A 15,297-nucleotide genomic window follows, 5' to 3' on the forward strand; every position below is an offset into this window, starting at 1 on the left:
CTATATTTGAGGTGGTTATGGGAAATCCACGTATCTGTGCACAGGAAGCAGTTTAATATCTCATTCTAGTGCAGGGTGGAGCACTACGGCCTGGAAATATTAATATGGAAAACACACACCTAAAGAAAATGTGCCAAAGTATGCAAAGTTTTTCTACAACAGAAGGAAGACTAGAGATGGCAGCGGAAGGGAGGAAGAGTTAGAAATGCTTTGGGAAACTATTGCGTTTTTTATGTGAATCATCTTATAGCTTATAGAACTTGAACATGGCTAAAATTATCCTAAGACTTTCATAGTCTGAGAGATTTTACTTTCTGTCAGTAACCTTCACAAATTTCCTCTGCAACTTTTTGTTTGTACCAATCATCCTGTGACTATTACCTCTTAAACTCATCTTAGCTTATGGTTTAGAAGTTTAGATATAACATTATTCGGAAATCTTTTTTTTTAATTTTACATGATTCTTTCAAAAATGATCTCCTAACATTTATATTTCCTGGATTGTAGCAAATTTTTCTAGAGGAACTATGGAGCGCATGTTCTTTTAGATTTTTAAATCCTTCAGAAAAACTGAAAAGAAGGAAGAATTTTCAAGAAAAAAATTTAAATGAGAAATTTGCTTTACTCGTGTGATGCCCATATATAATTTTTCAAATAACAAACTCACGGTTCTGTTATGAAAATGCCCTACCAACATTCCAATGCGACAGTGTCTGTAAACAGAGGAAATAGACACTGATGACTATTTTTGGTTCAATTAATACCTGTTGTAAACCGATTTGATATTACCTGGAAAATCCCAGGGTCAAAGGAAAATGAGTATCTTGAAATGCTTCCTAAAAAAGTTGGGTTTTTTTCTTAATTCATTGAAATTTTAAAGTTTTTTTTCTTTGGAAAATTAGTTTTCAAAGCATTTAACCTTTGTCTATAGAACTTACTCTTCTGTAAGCATTGAATAATTGAAAGGTTATGTTTCTAATAGAAGTCATCTTCCATCTTGTTTCTTGTTTACATGCATCGCCATCATGGCTAAAGTGCTGAGATCTGATGTCATGGTTTCTTCCTGCAGTACGGAGGCCTTTTAAATTCAGCTGAACAAATGTTTAATATATTTGCGGATACCAAACTATATACAAAACACTTTACTAAACACTTTTAGAGATACACCAATGAATAAGACAGACCAATAAGATGTAAAACTTAACATGTATATATACATTGTTTTAACTTCCTCCTGAGGTTAAGTTTGGGATCAAGCATGTTGATAGTTTTTTAAAAAAGGAGTATCTCACTTATCTGGAGAGAAAATTTCTATCATCCCCAAACTTTTAAAACACAGTTTCAGGGCTTCCCTAGTGGCACAGTGGTTAAGAATCCACCTGCCAATGCAGGGGACACGGGTTCGAGCCCTGGTCCAGAAAGATCCCACATGCTGCAGAGCAACTAAGCCCCTGCGCCACAACTACTGAGCCTGCGCTCTAGAGCCCACGAGCCACAGCTACTGACGCCCGCGCGCCTAGAGCCCATGCTCTGCAACAAGAGAAGCCACCGCAATGAGAAGCCTGCACACTGCAACAAATAGCAGCTCCCTCTCGCAGCAACTAGAGAAAGCCCGTGCACAGCAACGAAGACCCAACACAGCCAAAAATAAAATAAATAAAATAGAAAAATTAAAGGAAAAAAATTTCAATAGGAGAGTGAATGAGAAAAATATTTTTCACTAAACACTTTACCAGGAATTTCATATACACCACCTTAAGAAACGAAGCAATAAAAATATTTAGAATTGGTTGAGAACTATGTGGAAAATATCAATAAGATAAGAAATTGGAAGTAAGAGTAAACAATAGAACACTGACAGCATCAATATGGCAGCTGACAAATTAAAAAGTATGAAGGACAAATATCCTTTAATCTTTAATTGTCTCATTTAGTATCACTGTATATGATACAGGAAATTGATGCTCATAATCATGAATTAGTTATCAAAAAAAGTTGTCATATCTAGTATTCCCTGTTTAAAAGAGTATGTCAGTCTTCAGCACATTTTGGAACCAAAGTACTCTTTTTATTGTTTTAATTTTGGTGGGATTAAATTCTTTGGTTATCAGGAAAATTAACCATGTAGAGTACCTTATGAGGATAATACAGCATGACTTTTTGTTTTGTGTATAAAATTCATATATTTCCTTTTAAACATATGTTGGGAGAGACTTTGTGAATAACAAGTCGCTATTATTTATAGGGTTCTCATATTAAGAGCTTTATGTATTTCTCCTTTAATTACCGTAATATCTATCTTCAGTAAATTTTATTCTTCCCATTTTGAGGCAGAAATTGAGGCACAGTTTAAGAAATTTAAGGTCCTTCAACTAATAAGGACAGAATTTACTAATCATGTAAGCAATCAGCCAACTTCATAATCGTAGTTTTAACTATTTGGTCGATCTTTAATATGGTCATGATTAAATTTTTTATTCCAAATAGTGAAATTAACTCGAATTTGTTTAAGCAAATTGGGGATCTTATTATAAGGAAGCAAGGATGTCTCCCAGAACCCCAGGAGAAGTTGTGAAGCTGAAACCACATGGCCAAGTGTGCTTTTTGTGCACCTGTGTCATTCTTTCTACTTGCTGATCAGCTTTCTCTGTGCCTCTTTGCATCTGGTGAAGATAAATACCCAAAGCTCCTGGGTTTTCATTATCATAAACTCTTTCCACATAGAAAGACTGATAAGCTATCTGTTAATCCCATTTCTCAAGAAAGAAACATTTGATTAGCCTCACATGGGGTAGGAGATTTAACCCCTGTTCTAATCCCCCATTGCCAAGGAAGGATTATCTAATAGTAACATGACTATGGGAGTTTACCAGCCCTGTGTGAAGATGGTGGTCCTGTGATAGCAAGGAAGTAGTTCTCAGAGACAGGAAACGGGCAGGCAGTGTGGTCCTTCGGTTCAGACAGCAGTGCATGGTGGTTAAGATCATGGTTTCTGAAGCTGACTTTCTAGATTTATTCTCAATTCTGCTGGGACTGGTTGAGTGACCTTGTGTAAGTCCTTAACCATTTCGTGCTTACTTATTTTCTTTATCACTAATGTGGGGATAATAATGTTATTACATGTAAACTATATAGAACGGTTCCTGACAACATCTTAAACATTTAATACATCTTAGTAATTATTTTATGATAGTGTTCAATTGCTGTATATATTTTATTTATCAAATAAATTAATCTAATTTTAAGATTACTCCTGTGACCTTCAATGCTTCAAAGATAATGTTTAGAAAATGAAATAATCATGCTCTTATTTTGCTAAGAGTTACATTATCTCTAAGTCTGTTCAAAATATTGATAACAAAGGGGAGAAAAAGGAAGGTGTTATAATAGGCTAGTTACTTGTTACAGTAAGGAAGATTAATTTCCTAATAAACTTGAAAAGATTTTCTAATACTTCCTGGTGAGTAGAATATTCATATAGAAAAAACTATAATATAGCATATTTGCATAATTATTAAAAATTTTGCATACCATTTATTAAGTTAAATTATACAGCTGAGGTCAATTAATTTTCTGTTGATTAATAGACATTTATTTTCAGGTACATGACAGATGGAGGGCTCAACCTGTATACTAGGAGTCTGAACCGAATACCAGACACAGCGACTTCCAGGGATGTCATCCAGAGAGGGGTTCATGATGCGACAGTGGATGCAGACAGGTAATGTCATCAGCATATTTGATGGTGAGGAATGCATAAAGCAATTTTATAAATGAGATCCTAGGAGTTTTACAGTATTAAACCAAAGGACTTTTTATTTTGATATAATAATTATTTTGGAAAATTTGAAAACTAAGGTGCTTTTGCTTACAAGACTTTTAGCTCTGTACACTAAAAGAAATTGCATTGCTGTTGAGAACACTTAACAAATTTCAGGTTACATGGTGGCAAATTTTAATATCTGCAAAAGCAAAATTATAAACATAGACTTCTGTTCCTTACTTGAAAAGAACCCTGGCTGATAAATTCCTTTCAATTCAGATGCTCTCAGATGCTCTCAGATCTACCTGGCTAATGACATAAAGATTAAAACATAATTCTAATTATCAGGTAAAATAAGCTTGATGCTTTTCTTGAGGGGTTTCTTCAAAGCATACAACTCTTGCTTTAAGCTCATATCTTTCATATTTCAAATTGCTTACAGGTTTGTGTGTTTCATATACTTGTTATTATTTTGCTGGGAATTGTTTTGCCAATTTTATCAGAATCACTGCTGTTTGACAATATTGTCTTTGTGTAATAATGTTGTAAGACATATTTCTGACCTGATTTTGCCCCCTCTTCACTCAGAATTTTTAATTTCTTAAGCAGGAAGGGATTGCCTATTTCCAGAGCTACTGTATATCCATACCTAGAGTAGTTCTTTAATTCAGCATTTATGAAAGGGACGAAAGGGTAAGACCTAATGTATCCACATTCTGAAATAAGAACCGTGTACAATTCATGGTGCATTTTAATATAGCCAACTCCAAAGGCTAGACAGTGAATTCTGATATTCGTCGTCAATTCCTCCTTACTCAAATGCTGTTGATGTTTTAACTCCTGTTGGCCAGCTCTCATCCTGTATATATGCTAGTCTCCTAGGCTGTACACAAGGTGTCTGTGTGAAGCAGGTGGTTACAAAAGGCGTATGAAAAATTTTGCTCACTCCACCCCCCACCTGAACTATTCTTCAACTGTTTTCCCTCACTGACTCTCACTAACTTCAAACACGATGGACTTCTGCTTTCACATTGATGCTTCCTCTGCCTAGAATGCCCTTTTCCACATTCCTTGCATTATTGCCTCCATCATATTTCTGTTTCAGCTTAATGTTACCTTCTTAGCGAAGTGTTTCCAGAGTAGCTAAGGTACATTTCATTTCCAGTCACTTTCTTTCCCATTATCTTATATTATTTTCTTCAATGTACACATCACTCCTAATTATTGTTTACATGTTTATTTTGTATCTCCCCCATTACAGTGTAAGCTCAGGAATGCAAACTTTTCATCATATTTACGATACATTGAGCTTTTAACAAATGCTTGTGGAGTGAATGAACAAAGGAATGAATATAGGCTATATATTCATATAGGCTAGCAGTAGCGTCCAGTTGGCTAAAGAGACAAATAAGACTGGGAAGAGAGACAAGATACTGCAAGGATATTATGTAAGAGAGGGAATGAGTTATGTGGGAAAATAGGAAGGAGTGATTAGAGGGAAAGAAATCCAAAGTGTGGGCCACATTTTGAAACTAATAACCAACTCATTGTTAGCTGACAGTGGAAAACATTAGAGGAGAGGAAAAAATCTGTTGGTCTTTGGGAAATGAGATTTATGATAGCAGAAGCTAGGAATCAATACAAAGGTGACTTATTTTGGAGGCATTTGGGATAACCAGCTCTCCAAGCTCCAGATTGGAGCCCGGATGAGGAACCTCAGAGCAATGGAAAAACCCAGGTATTCAACAAATAAATTGGGACCAGCAAAAGCCATAGTTCTTAAAGTGTGGTACCTGGATCAACAGCATCAGTATCACTTGGGAACTTGTTAGAAATGCAAATTATCAGCTCCATCTAAGACTCGCTGAACCTGGGGTCCAGCAATCTGAGCTTTAACCAGGTGATTCATATAGACACCAAAACTAATGAAACACTATCTTAAAATGAACAAATAGATGCCAGGCCTATGAAAACGTAAACATTTAACATAGACATGTAAACATAAAAAATAACATTTGGAAATTTTTACTTCATTAGCTGTGCTTTGTCAAGTGAAAGAGACTATCAAAATAACAATGGCATTCATCTTTAAATTAGATCAAATAATGATGTGTTGCACCTGAAATAAATTGTCTCAGATTCAGATTTTGAGAAATATGTAGAAGGTTTTTGAAAGAATTACGTAATTTGAGGAATACAAAAACGCCTTGGTCACTTTTATATATTAAACAGCAATAGGGTTATAGTGAAAATCCTACTATAGGAGTTTTAGGATTTTCTCTTTTATTATAGCTAAATCTCAAGCTCTTTTAAAATTGTATATTCAGAAAGTGACTCAAGGGCTTCCCTGGTGGCGCAGTGGTTGCGCGTCCGCCTGCCGATGCAGGGGAACCGGGTTCGCGCCCCGGTCTGGGAGGATCCCACATGCCGCGGAGCGGCTGGGCCCGTGAGCCATGGCCGCTGGGCCTGCGCGTCCGGAGACTGTGCTCCGCAACGGGAGAGGCCACAACAGAGGGAGGCCCGCATACCCCAAAAAAAAAAAAAAAAAAAAAGAAAGTGACTCAAGATGTTATTGTTTTAAAATGCATAATCTTAGATATTAAAGTTGTGAAAGTCCTGTTAAATTATAAAGGATAACGTTTCATAAAATTTTCTTAATTCTGATATCCATTCTAAGTAGGATTGACAAGAATGGCTAAAGGTACTGAGAAGTCCTGCAGTTTAAAATAAAACCTGCTTAACTTTATTTAATTCATTGCTCCTTAAGTTTTTTTCATCGATTCCCCCGCCTTTTTCTCTATAATGATAATCTGTTCCTATAGTATTTTAAGAAATGCTTATTTAGCCTAATGCTCTCATTTAGTGGATATAAAAGAGTGTGGAGTTAGGTCTTTTACTCCTGTACTTCTAGTTTCCCAGCTACCTTAGTCAAGATTTTTTAAAAATAATAATAATAATATAAAATGTATTAGTGATTGGTTCATTTTAGCAAATCGGTAAATAATAGGGCTTACAATAGTTCACTGGTAAGAAAGCTTAAATGCAAAAAAAAATCAGCAGTGTTTTCATATTTCTTAGATATTCTTTCTAAAAGGTATATCAGGGAAAAATGCACTTATATAATGGCAAAGTACCCAGCTGGCTAGTATGACAATGGATTTGAATTGTTCGTGCTGCTGTAGTGAAGGTTATACGCTCCCCTTTGATCAACTTCTGGAGAAAATGTGGTGATGGGCAATAGAGAATAGCTGAATTCCTCTTCTCAGCAGATTGAAATGGCCCCAAGGAAAAGAGGAGGGCTTCCAGCAGCCAACTGTATTACTCAAAGACATTGCATTTCCTTTACTTTCCATATCAATCCAACACCAACCTCATTTCCTTATTAACCTAAGAAAAGATTATAGAATGGGACAAATCCTTGTAGACATGTTGCGGGCTCTCTGGGAACTTCACGAATAAATTCATAACAGACAGAATGTGTGGACTTTATCCATTTGGCTCTGGTTATAATCAGGTCAGTCCTAATTCACATACACTTATACAGTTTCGTTGAGCTATTTTTAAAAGGTAATTTTGAGGAGAGGGTAGGAGATGATTGTTGTTTTGATTTTCATTAATTCCTATTACTGTCTTTCCACTGGCTTCTGTACTAGCATTAACAATATTTAGTTAATAAATACATAATTACTCCTAAGTGCCTGACATCATAACAGCACGTTGGGTAAAAGTAAAACAAAATAATAAAGGTAAAAGGCCCTGAGTTTAATGGTCAGAGAGAATAATGGAAACGAAAAATAAAGTGATAATAAAATTGACCAAGTCATAATAGATTTGTATACAAAGTGCCTTAGAAGCACCAAAGGAAAATAATTATTTCGACTTGGGAGTATAAGAAAACACTTCCAAAAGCAGTAGGATTTAAATGGGGCCATAAATAAAGCTTAAGACTTTTTGACATACAGCCTGGGAGGAATCAGAAGGAATAGGGGCGTGAGAGCATAGAGGCATAGTAGAGTTTGGTTTAAGGAGTTGTTACAGAAATCCAGAGGCCGACGGGAGTTAAAGCAGTGAAAAACAGATTTTGTTAGGAACAATTATTGCAGTAAGGGGAAAATGACCTCAGTACAGAGCTGGGCTTGGTTCTGAGTGCAGCAAGAACAAGTGGGGGTTTATAGCCAACAAGCAGAATGAAGGGGGTTAGGGAAAGAAATTTACTGAAAGGAGATGCGAGGATAGAGGGAGTCTTGCTAAACCCAGTCAGCAGGATTCTTGCTAAAGTGTAGGCCAGGCTGATTAGGTACTGAGGGTGGAGGATGAGAAGGTTGACCAGATATTGAAGGTGATCAGCTGTCAAGGGTAGAGAATTCTTTCTGAATAGTCCTAGCAGGATTTGTAATAAAACTGGGCTATGCAGGCCCAGCAAGCGACCAAGGTCAAGGCTGAGTTGAGAAGCGACCTCAGAGGGCTCTTGACTAAAGTTCTGTCAAGGAGAGAGTCTTTGTCAGAGCCATCAGTAATGTGATTTTGCCAGTGTCCTGGGGATGTGGGTAGGAGTGGACAAGAGACAATGGATCCAGATGGCTGTTCTAGAGTGTTTGGATCTGTAGGTGATAAGAAGCTGTTTTACTTATTTTAATTAGTTTTTTTAAAGTGAGAACACATTATAATCATTATATTTTAAAAATAACTCTCACATAGAAAATATTGAGGAGAATGATGCAAACCTAGGTACACTGCTTAGGAAGTGACTGTAAAAGTCCAGGTGAAGGAAGATCAGCACTGAACTGAAGAACAAAAGCGGGACATCATTTCGAGAGGAACTTGGGTTTGGTCCGTATGTAGCACTCTGCTCGGACTGCCATAACAAAGTACCACAGACTGGGTGGCTTAAACAACAGACATTTGTATTCTCACAGTTCTGGAAGCTACAAGTCCATGATTACAGTGCTGGAAAATTCATTTTCTTATGAGGGCATTTTTCTGGCTTGCAGACAGCCACCTTCTCACTGTGTCCTCACTTGGCCTTTTCTCTGTGCTCTCCTGCAGTGAAAGACAGAGATCTTTAGTTCCTGTTTCTCTTCTGATAAAGACTCCAGTTGTATTGGACTAGCCTCCTCCCACCATTATGACCTTATTTAACCTTAATTACCTCCGTAAAGGCACACTCTCCAATATAGACACACTGGAGATTAGGACTGCGCCATATGAATTTGGTGGTGATGGGGGATGAAGGGACGGGCATAATTCAGTCCATAAAACTGTGTAACTCCCAGGTGGTTTTATCCTTGGAGATATAGGTTCAGTCTCTTTATAAGTGCTGGATTAAAGTAGTGAATATATGTATTATGCATATCATGATCCCAAACCCTACAGGGATCAGGAACATCACATGAAATGAGTGAAGCAGAAGAGACATGGTAAACATGACCAGTCCAAGTGGGCATCTACCCTCAACTGTAGAGTTCGCTGCCTGTGGAAATGCACAAATGTAGGAAGGAGGGCTGAGGATTGCAAACCGTTTGACTTTTTTAATTTAATTTTTATTTTATATTGGGGTATAGTTGATTTACGATGTTGTGTTAGTTTCAGGTGTACAGCTAAGTGATACAGTTATACATATATCCATTCTTTTTCAGATTCTTTTCCCATATAGATTATTACAGAATATTGAGTAGAGTTCCCTGTGCTATGCAGTAGGTCCTTGTTGATGATCTGTTTTACAAATAGTGGTGTGTATATGTTAATCCCAGACTCCTCATTTATCCCCCCCACCCACATTTCCCCTTTGATAACCATAAAGTGCAGCCAAGAGTCTAGACTTTTTTGAGAACTCTCCCAATTTTTAAGTATTGGTAACTGTCTTAGCACATCTGTGAGATCAGTAGATAAAGACACACATTTTTTTCAAGTTAAAGATACACATTTTTTTCAATGTCAGATAATCTAGGAAATCACAGAGAAGCTTGTATAAAGCAAGAAACCATGAACATTCTCACGTATGGTCATGTAAACTTCCTAGGTCCATTAAATTTTCCCAAAGAGATACGCTGGTGGTGATACCTGCTGTACAGAATGAGAATGCTGCCACTCGTGAGAAGCCTGTCCGGCAGGTGCAAGGAATTGTGGCAAAACTAGCTGAGCACGTTTCTAAGTTTTTAATACAAGATAGGACCAATCTAAGGTCTGTATCCCAGCCACAGCATCACTCTGGAGGCTGTGAGGCCTGTTATGGCAGCAACTTTAGTTAATTTTGTTTAAAACACTCTGAGGACCAACACTGTGCAGGCTAAAAGCCCATTGGGATCGGTGATGCAGAGAGAGAAAACAAGCCTTGAGAATGAACCCTTGACATTTAACAAGGGAATAAGGGAAGAGCAGTCATTGAAGAAGGCAGAGAAATCAGCTCTAACACAAAGGTGAGGACAAATAGGGTTAACTGGTACTTTTAACATGGAGAGAAGAGAGAATAGGCACCAATGTCAAATTCCATGGAGAGGTTAAGTTAGGTGAAGAGAGTTTATGCCAAAAAATAAAGTAAAATAATATGAAGTTTAACATTTGAGAGGTAAAGTTTCCTGGATGATTTAAGCAAGCTGTAAGTCATCGCCTGAGTTACTAGAGTAGAATGGTCATAGAAGTCAAAGTTCGGTTATGCAGACGATTTATCCAGGTGGCCATTAACTCATGATGACAGAATGAGTCTCAAAAGAGAGGAAGCCAAAATTCCAGGTACCAGTCTTTGTTGAATACTGACAAATTCCTCAAATTGTAATAATAGATTTCACCAGGTCTATTCTGGATTGTCTATTACATTGTTATCTAAAGTATATTCTTAAATATAGTGATTGCTCATTTTAATTATAAACGAATCAATTTAACAATTCATATTTTTACTGATTTTTTTGCATGTTTAGTCATGACTTTTTGAAAATATAAAACATAATATATCATAGAAATTATTTTTTTCTTGTATTAAATGACAAATTGATTTCATTTATGATACTATAATCGAGAAACTAAAATCACAGCTGATGAATGAGTTTACAAAAGGCATTAAGGATTATCATATTACATGTCTCTAGATTGTCAGTCATTATAACTTACTATATTGAGGGAGGTCTAGTTCCAAGCATCTAGTCATAATGAAGCCCCTACTGGAAGAGGAAATCTTTTCTCTTAGGTTTAGTGGTTGGTGGCCTGTGAATTACTCTGACAGAAAAACAAGAGACAAGTTTTTATACACATATGTATGCAGGAGATCACAGAAAGATGTAATTTAAGGGGAGATGGTTAGAAATTGGGACATCTTCATAGGGAAAAGGGGGCGGGGAGAAGGACACTTTTGGGAAAACAAATGACTTTTAGGAAACATAAATGGGGCCATAGAAGAAGAGATGGGAGATATGATAGTTTTGTGACAGTGTCTATTTAGGCAATTTCTTATTTGGTGCCATTTGTCTCTGGTGCTAGGAGTCAATCCTGTCTGGTGTGAAACTCCCAGGGAGGAGATTTATGACAGTTGAATTCTTTTGGGAGACACTTTCAGGCAGACAAGGGGAGTTTAGGAAGAAAGAAAAAGCTCTTTGCAGTGGTATATTTTGGATCCCTTCACCCTAAATCTACAGTTTTCATCAATGTGTAGAAAATTGCACTGCCTCTACAAAAAGCCTCGTGGAAAATTCTCATAAAATCAGGTGGGGCATCATTTCTAAGGGTAGGAGGCCTTTGGTATTTTCACGACTTCTCCAAACAGAAGTGAAGGCAACTGAGATTTCTCCTAAGCCACCAAGCAGATATCTCAAAAGAGTCTGGATTCATGATGCTTGTCACTAGTTTATATACACTCTAATAATTCCTTCTATTCTGTGTTGATTTATTCCTGCATAATCACAGAATCAGTATATTCCCATATCTGAAGTATTTCCTTCATTAGCTTACTGGTTTTCCATAGTAACTAAAAGCAAACACAAAAAAAGATTAATAGGCTGAGGTTAAAGTAGATAAAGTAAATATAATTATTTCATTTTATAATTAAATGGCCTGCCATTTTGACCCTCCTTTCTTTAAGTAGGGAGAGACCAATGCAAAACACTGGAGAAGTAGAAAAAGTTTTATTTGCCCCCCTCAACTTTCCTTTGGTACCTTGCTCATCTTTGCAGGCTTATGCACTGGTGCTAAGCTTCTCTCCTGTGTCCTGATTCTCAGCATTACCTGACCTCATTGTGAATAATCTTACAAACTTCCAATACTTTTAAGTAATACCCCTCATAGAATTAATTCACACTGTACACATGTGAACACATTGTGTACACAATGTGTGCACGTGTATTGAGACCCTGCTCTCTGCCAAGTTCTGTGCTCAATCCTGGGGGACCCTGTACTCAAAGGTCTTACATTAGAAGGGCTTTTTAGGCTTGATTAATTTAAAATAGGGATTAAAGAAGCCTAAAAAGCCATTGAGATTCAAAGGATACTTAGTCAGTACAACTAGCCCAAGTTGTAGATATTTTTGATTGGGATACCTTTTAGTATCTTTTAAAACATACATACAGTTGGCTGTAAGTTTTACCACCCTTTGTAAGACTGCCCCTGATATTAAACTTGGCCATGGCTAAATTTTACCATTACAGAATACATCTCCCAATAGAGGAGATGGTCCCCAGTACTCTTATTTATGGAGTAGTTTTACATTATCTCCTTCCAAAACAAGTTGCTAATGAATCTTATGAAGATGGTGATGATGATGTTGAGGACAAGGAGGAGTCATGGCTGTTACAGTAGAAATAGCCACAGTATCTATCTGTATTGAGGATCTAGTAGTGCAACCAACATACCATACTAGTTAAGTACGTTATTATATTTTACCTTTACAGCAGCCCTGTGAAGTGGACTTTATTACTGCCGTTTTATAAGTGAGGCAGACAGTCCTTTGATCAAGTAACTTGCCTATAGATACTTTATTAATAAATGGTAATGGTTGGATTTGAATCCAGTTTCTGTACTCTTACTGTTATTCATAAAATTATTAATATGGATAAGGGTTTTATCATGCCTGGATAACATACTCTGATTTTTAAAATTATTTCAGTTGTGCCTTTCTGGCTAAACATACCTGTAAAATATGAATAGATCTTTCTTATTCAACTTCGTAAATGTTGGTAATTTCCTTCAGCATGTAATCATTTTCTATTTCAACAGCAGATTGTCAATAAATGTAAAAACACAATTGACAGAACAATATTTTCACATGCATTAGAGCTTCTAAAAGGCTGGCTAGTTTGTTCATCAGTAATGCAATTTAGCAGTGTTTTGTTCTTTTATACATGTAAATCTATCCTAATCTTGAAATCTAATGTCTTTTGAAATATCTATTTCTAACAGGCTCAAGGAAATAATAGAAAAATGGAAAGGGGAGAAATATGATTCATCTTATATACAGAAAAATACTAATAAAAGTGTACTTATATGAAGGGAAAAATAATGTGGACCTTTTATATTACATGATTTTTTTGTCCCACAAAGAGCAATAAAATGGGAGAGGTTTTTGTCAATGAACTTAATTGTTTAATTTGATTTAAGAGTTGCATCTATACATGAAACAGTTTTTTTCCCCCTTCAAAAGCTACGGATGAATTCTTTTTTTATAGGCTAACTAATGGGGTGAGACATTCAACTTGGGATCATTAAACTGAGGGCTTCTGGCTGGCAGCTGATAAATTCTGCACCTTCCTCATTCCAGCTGTTTGAGTGGGTGGCATGGACATATTTATTAGAGTCATATGTGCTCCATTTATATTCTTTTTTCTTGCTTGACTTAATTTGTGTTTGAAACGGTTAAAGTTATCTGCAGTGAGCTGTATTTTTTTCTTTTTTTAAGCATCAACAGAGCTTCCATATGTTTTTTTAGATAAGTTGCAAATGAAAGTGTTTTCATTACAAATGAGTGCTTATTCTCTGAATTAGTTGTTTTGTTATTATAAAGCTTTTCTGTGATTATTGAGGAAAATTCACAGAATAAGTAAAAGTATAAAGAAGAATCTAAAAATAATTCATAATCCTCCCATCCCCAGAACAACCAAGAATATTGCTTCGATGTGATTCCTCCCAGGCTTGCTCATCCACTCTGTTTGCCCAGTTTGGGTTATCCCATCTATACGATAGATTATCCTGCTTTTTCTTCACCTACTTACGTAATGAACACTACCCCATAATATTAAACATTTTTTTAAAATATGACTTTTAATGATTGCATGCTCTTCTATCACATGGGATAAATTTTATCTAAGGAATTTGTGTAATCAACCATAAAATTTTTAAGACATACATCAAATTTCAGATTTTATTGGCAAGGCCATTAGGAGAAACTTATCTGATTGTCTATATGTATTTTTTCTTAAAAGGTAAACACCTCACATATGCACATGTGCATATTTGTATATATGTGTGTGTGTATGTATATACACAGGTGCATTTGGAATTTAATTTTATTTCTCCAAGTAAATCTCATTCCTTAAGATTAAGTTTTATAATTTACTTTGGATTTTTAAAATTTCAAGTGTATATTTAGGGCTTTGTAAACTCTTAGAATTCATGAGTTTGATATAATTTTAAAATACTTTGTCAGCCAGGTTTTCTTACAAAATAGGTGGTAAACAATATTGACTGAAACTGTGTTGCTTCTTCTTCAAACACAAGCAAATATCCAAAGGGGCTTTATTTCTTAACAGAACAAAACCCTATCACTTGTTTCTCTAACAATATAATCTATTCTGATCCCAGACAGTTTGTACAAGGCATGTCCACTTGATAACCCAAATATTTACTAGATAAAAATAAAAATAATTATAATAATAGTGCCTTTACTGAGTGTCTCATTAGTGCCAGACATATTTCTTTTTTTCATCTTTGGAGATGTTAATATACTCCTTTCAGTCACTAATAGAACAAGAAGACATCCCCCCAAAAAAAAAATCAATATATAGAAGATTAGACCCATACAATAAGAAAGTTGACCTTATGTACATGTATAGAACACCAGAACCAAGAATAGTAGAATTCGTTCTTTTCAAGTACGCATTGGATATTTACAAAAAGATGTGTTGGGCCATGAGGTAAGTCCCCACAAATTTCAAAGAACTGAAATACTATAGATATGTTCTTTGACCACAGTGCTTTAAGCTAGAAATCATTAACAAAAAAGATAGACAATCTCTGTATGTTTGAAAATTAGAAAATGTACTTCTTAATAACATTTGGGTAAAAGAAGAAATCATAATGGAAATTAGAAAATATTTTGTTCTGAATGATAAGGAGAACACTACATATTAGAATTTGTGAGATATAGCTTAAAATCATGTTTAGAGGGAAATTTATAGCCTTAAATACTTATATTTATAAAACAAACAAGAAAGGCTGAAAATCAATGAGCTAAGCTTACAAGAAGTTAGGAATTCTCCAGTTCAGGGAGTTAGGAAAAGGAAAGCAAATTAAACCCAAAGAAATAAGAAAATATGCATAAACGCAGAAACCAATGA

At 35.8% G+C, this 15,297-nt stretch overlaps 1 protein-coding gene across 7 annotated transcripts in view; it reads left to right on the forward strand.

The window, feature by feature from the left end:
* NAV3 (neuron navigator 3) overlaps positions 1-15,297 on the forward strand; it is a 258,060-nt gene that overhangs the window by 107,002 nt on the left and 135,761 nt on the right. For all 7 annotated transcript variants that reach the window (XR_008617544.1, XM_007115738.4, XM_007115742.4 and 4 more), the window contains one exon: positions 3,602-3,721. Coding sequence is in view for 6 of the 7 variants with exons in the window: in XM_007115738.4 (XP_007115800.1) it covers positions 3,602-3,721 (120 nt within the window). In the remaining variant the exon portion in view is untranslated. The remainder of the gene's footprint in view (positions 1-3,601; positions 3,722-15,297) is intronic.

Source organism: Physeter macrocephalus, chromosome 6 (genome assembly GCF_002837175.3).
Source record: "Physeter macrocephalus isolate SW-GA chromosome 6, ASM283717v5, whole genome shotgun sequence".
NCBI classification, from domain to species: Eukaryota; Metazoa; Chordata; class Mammalia; order Artiodactyla; family Physeteridae; genus Physeter; species Physeter macrocephalus.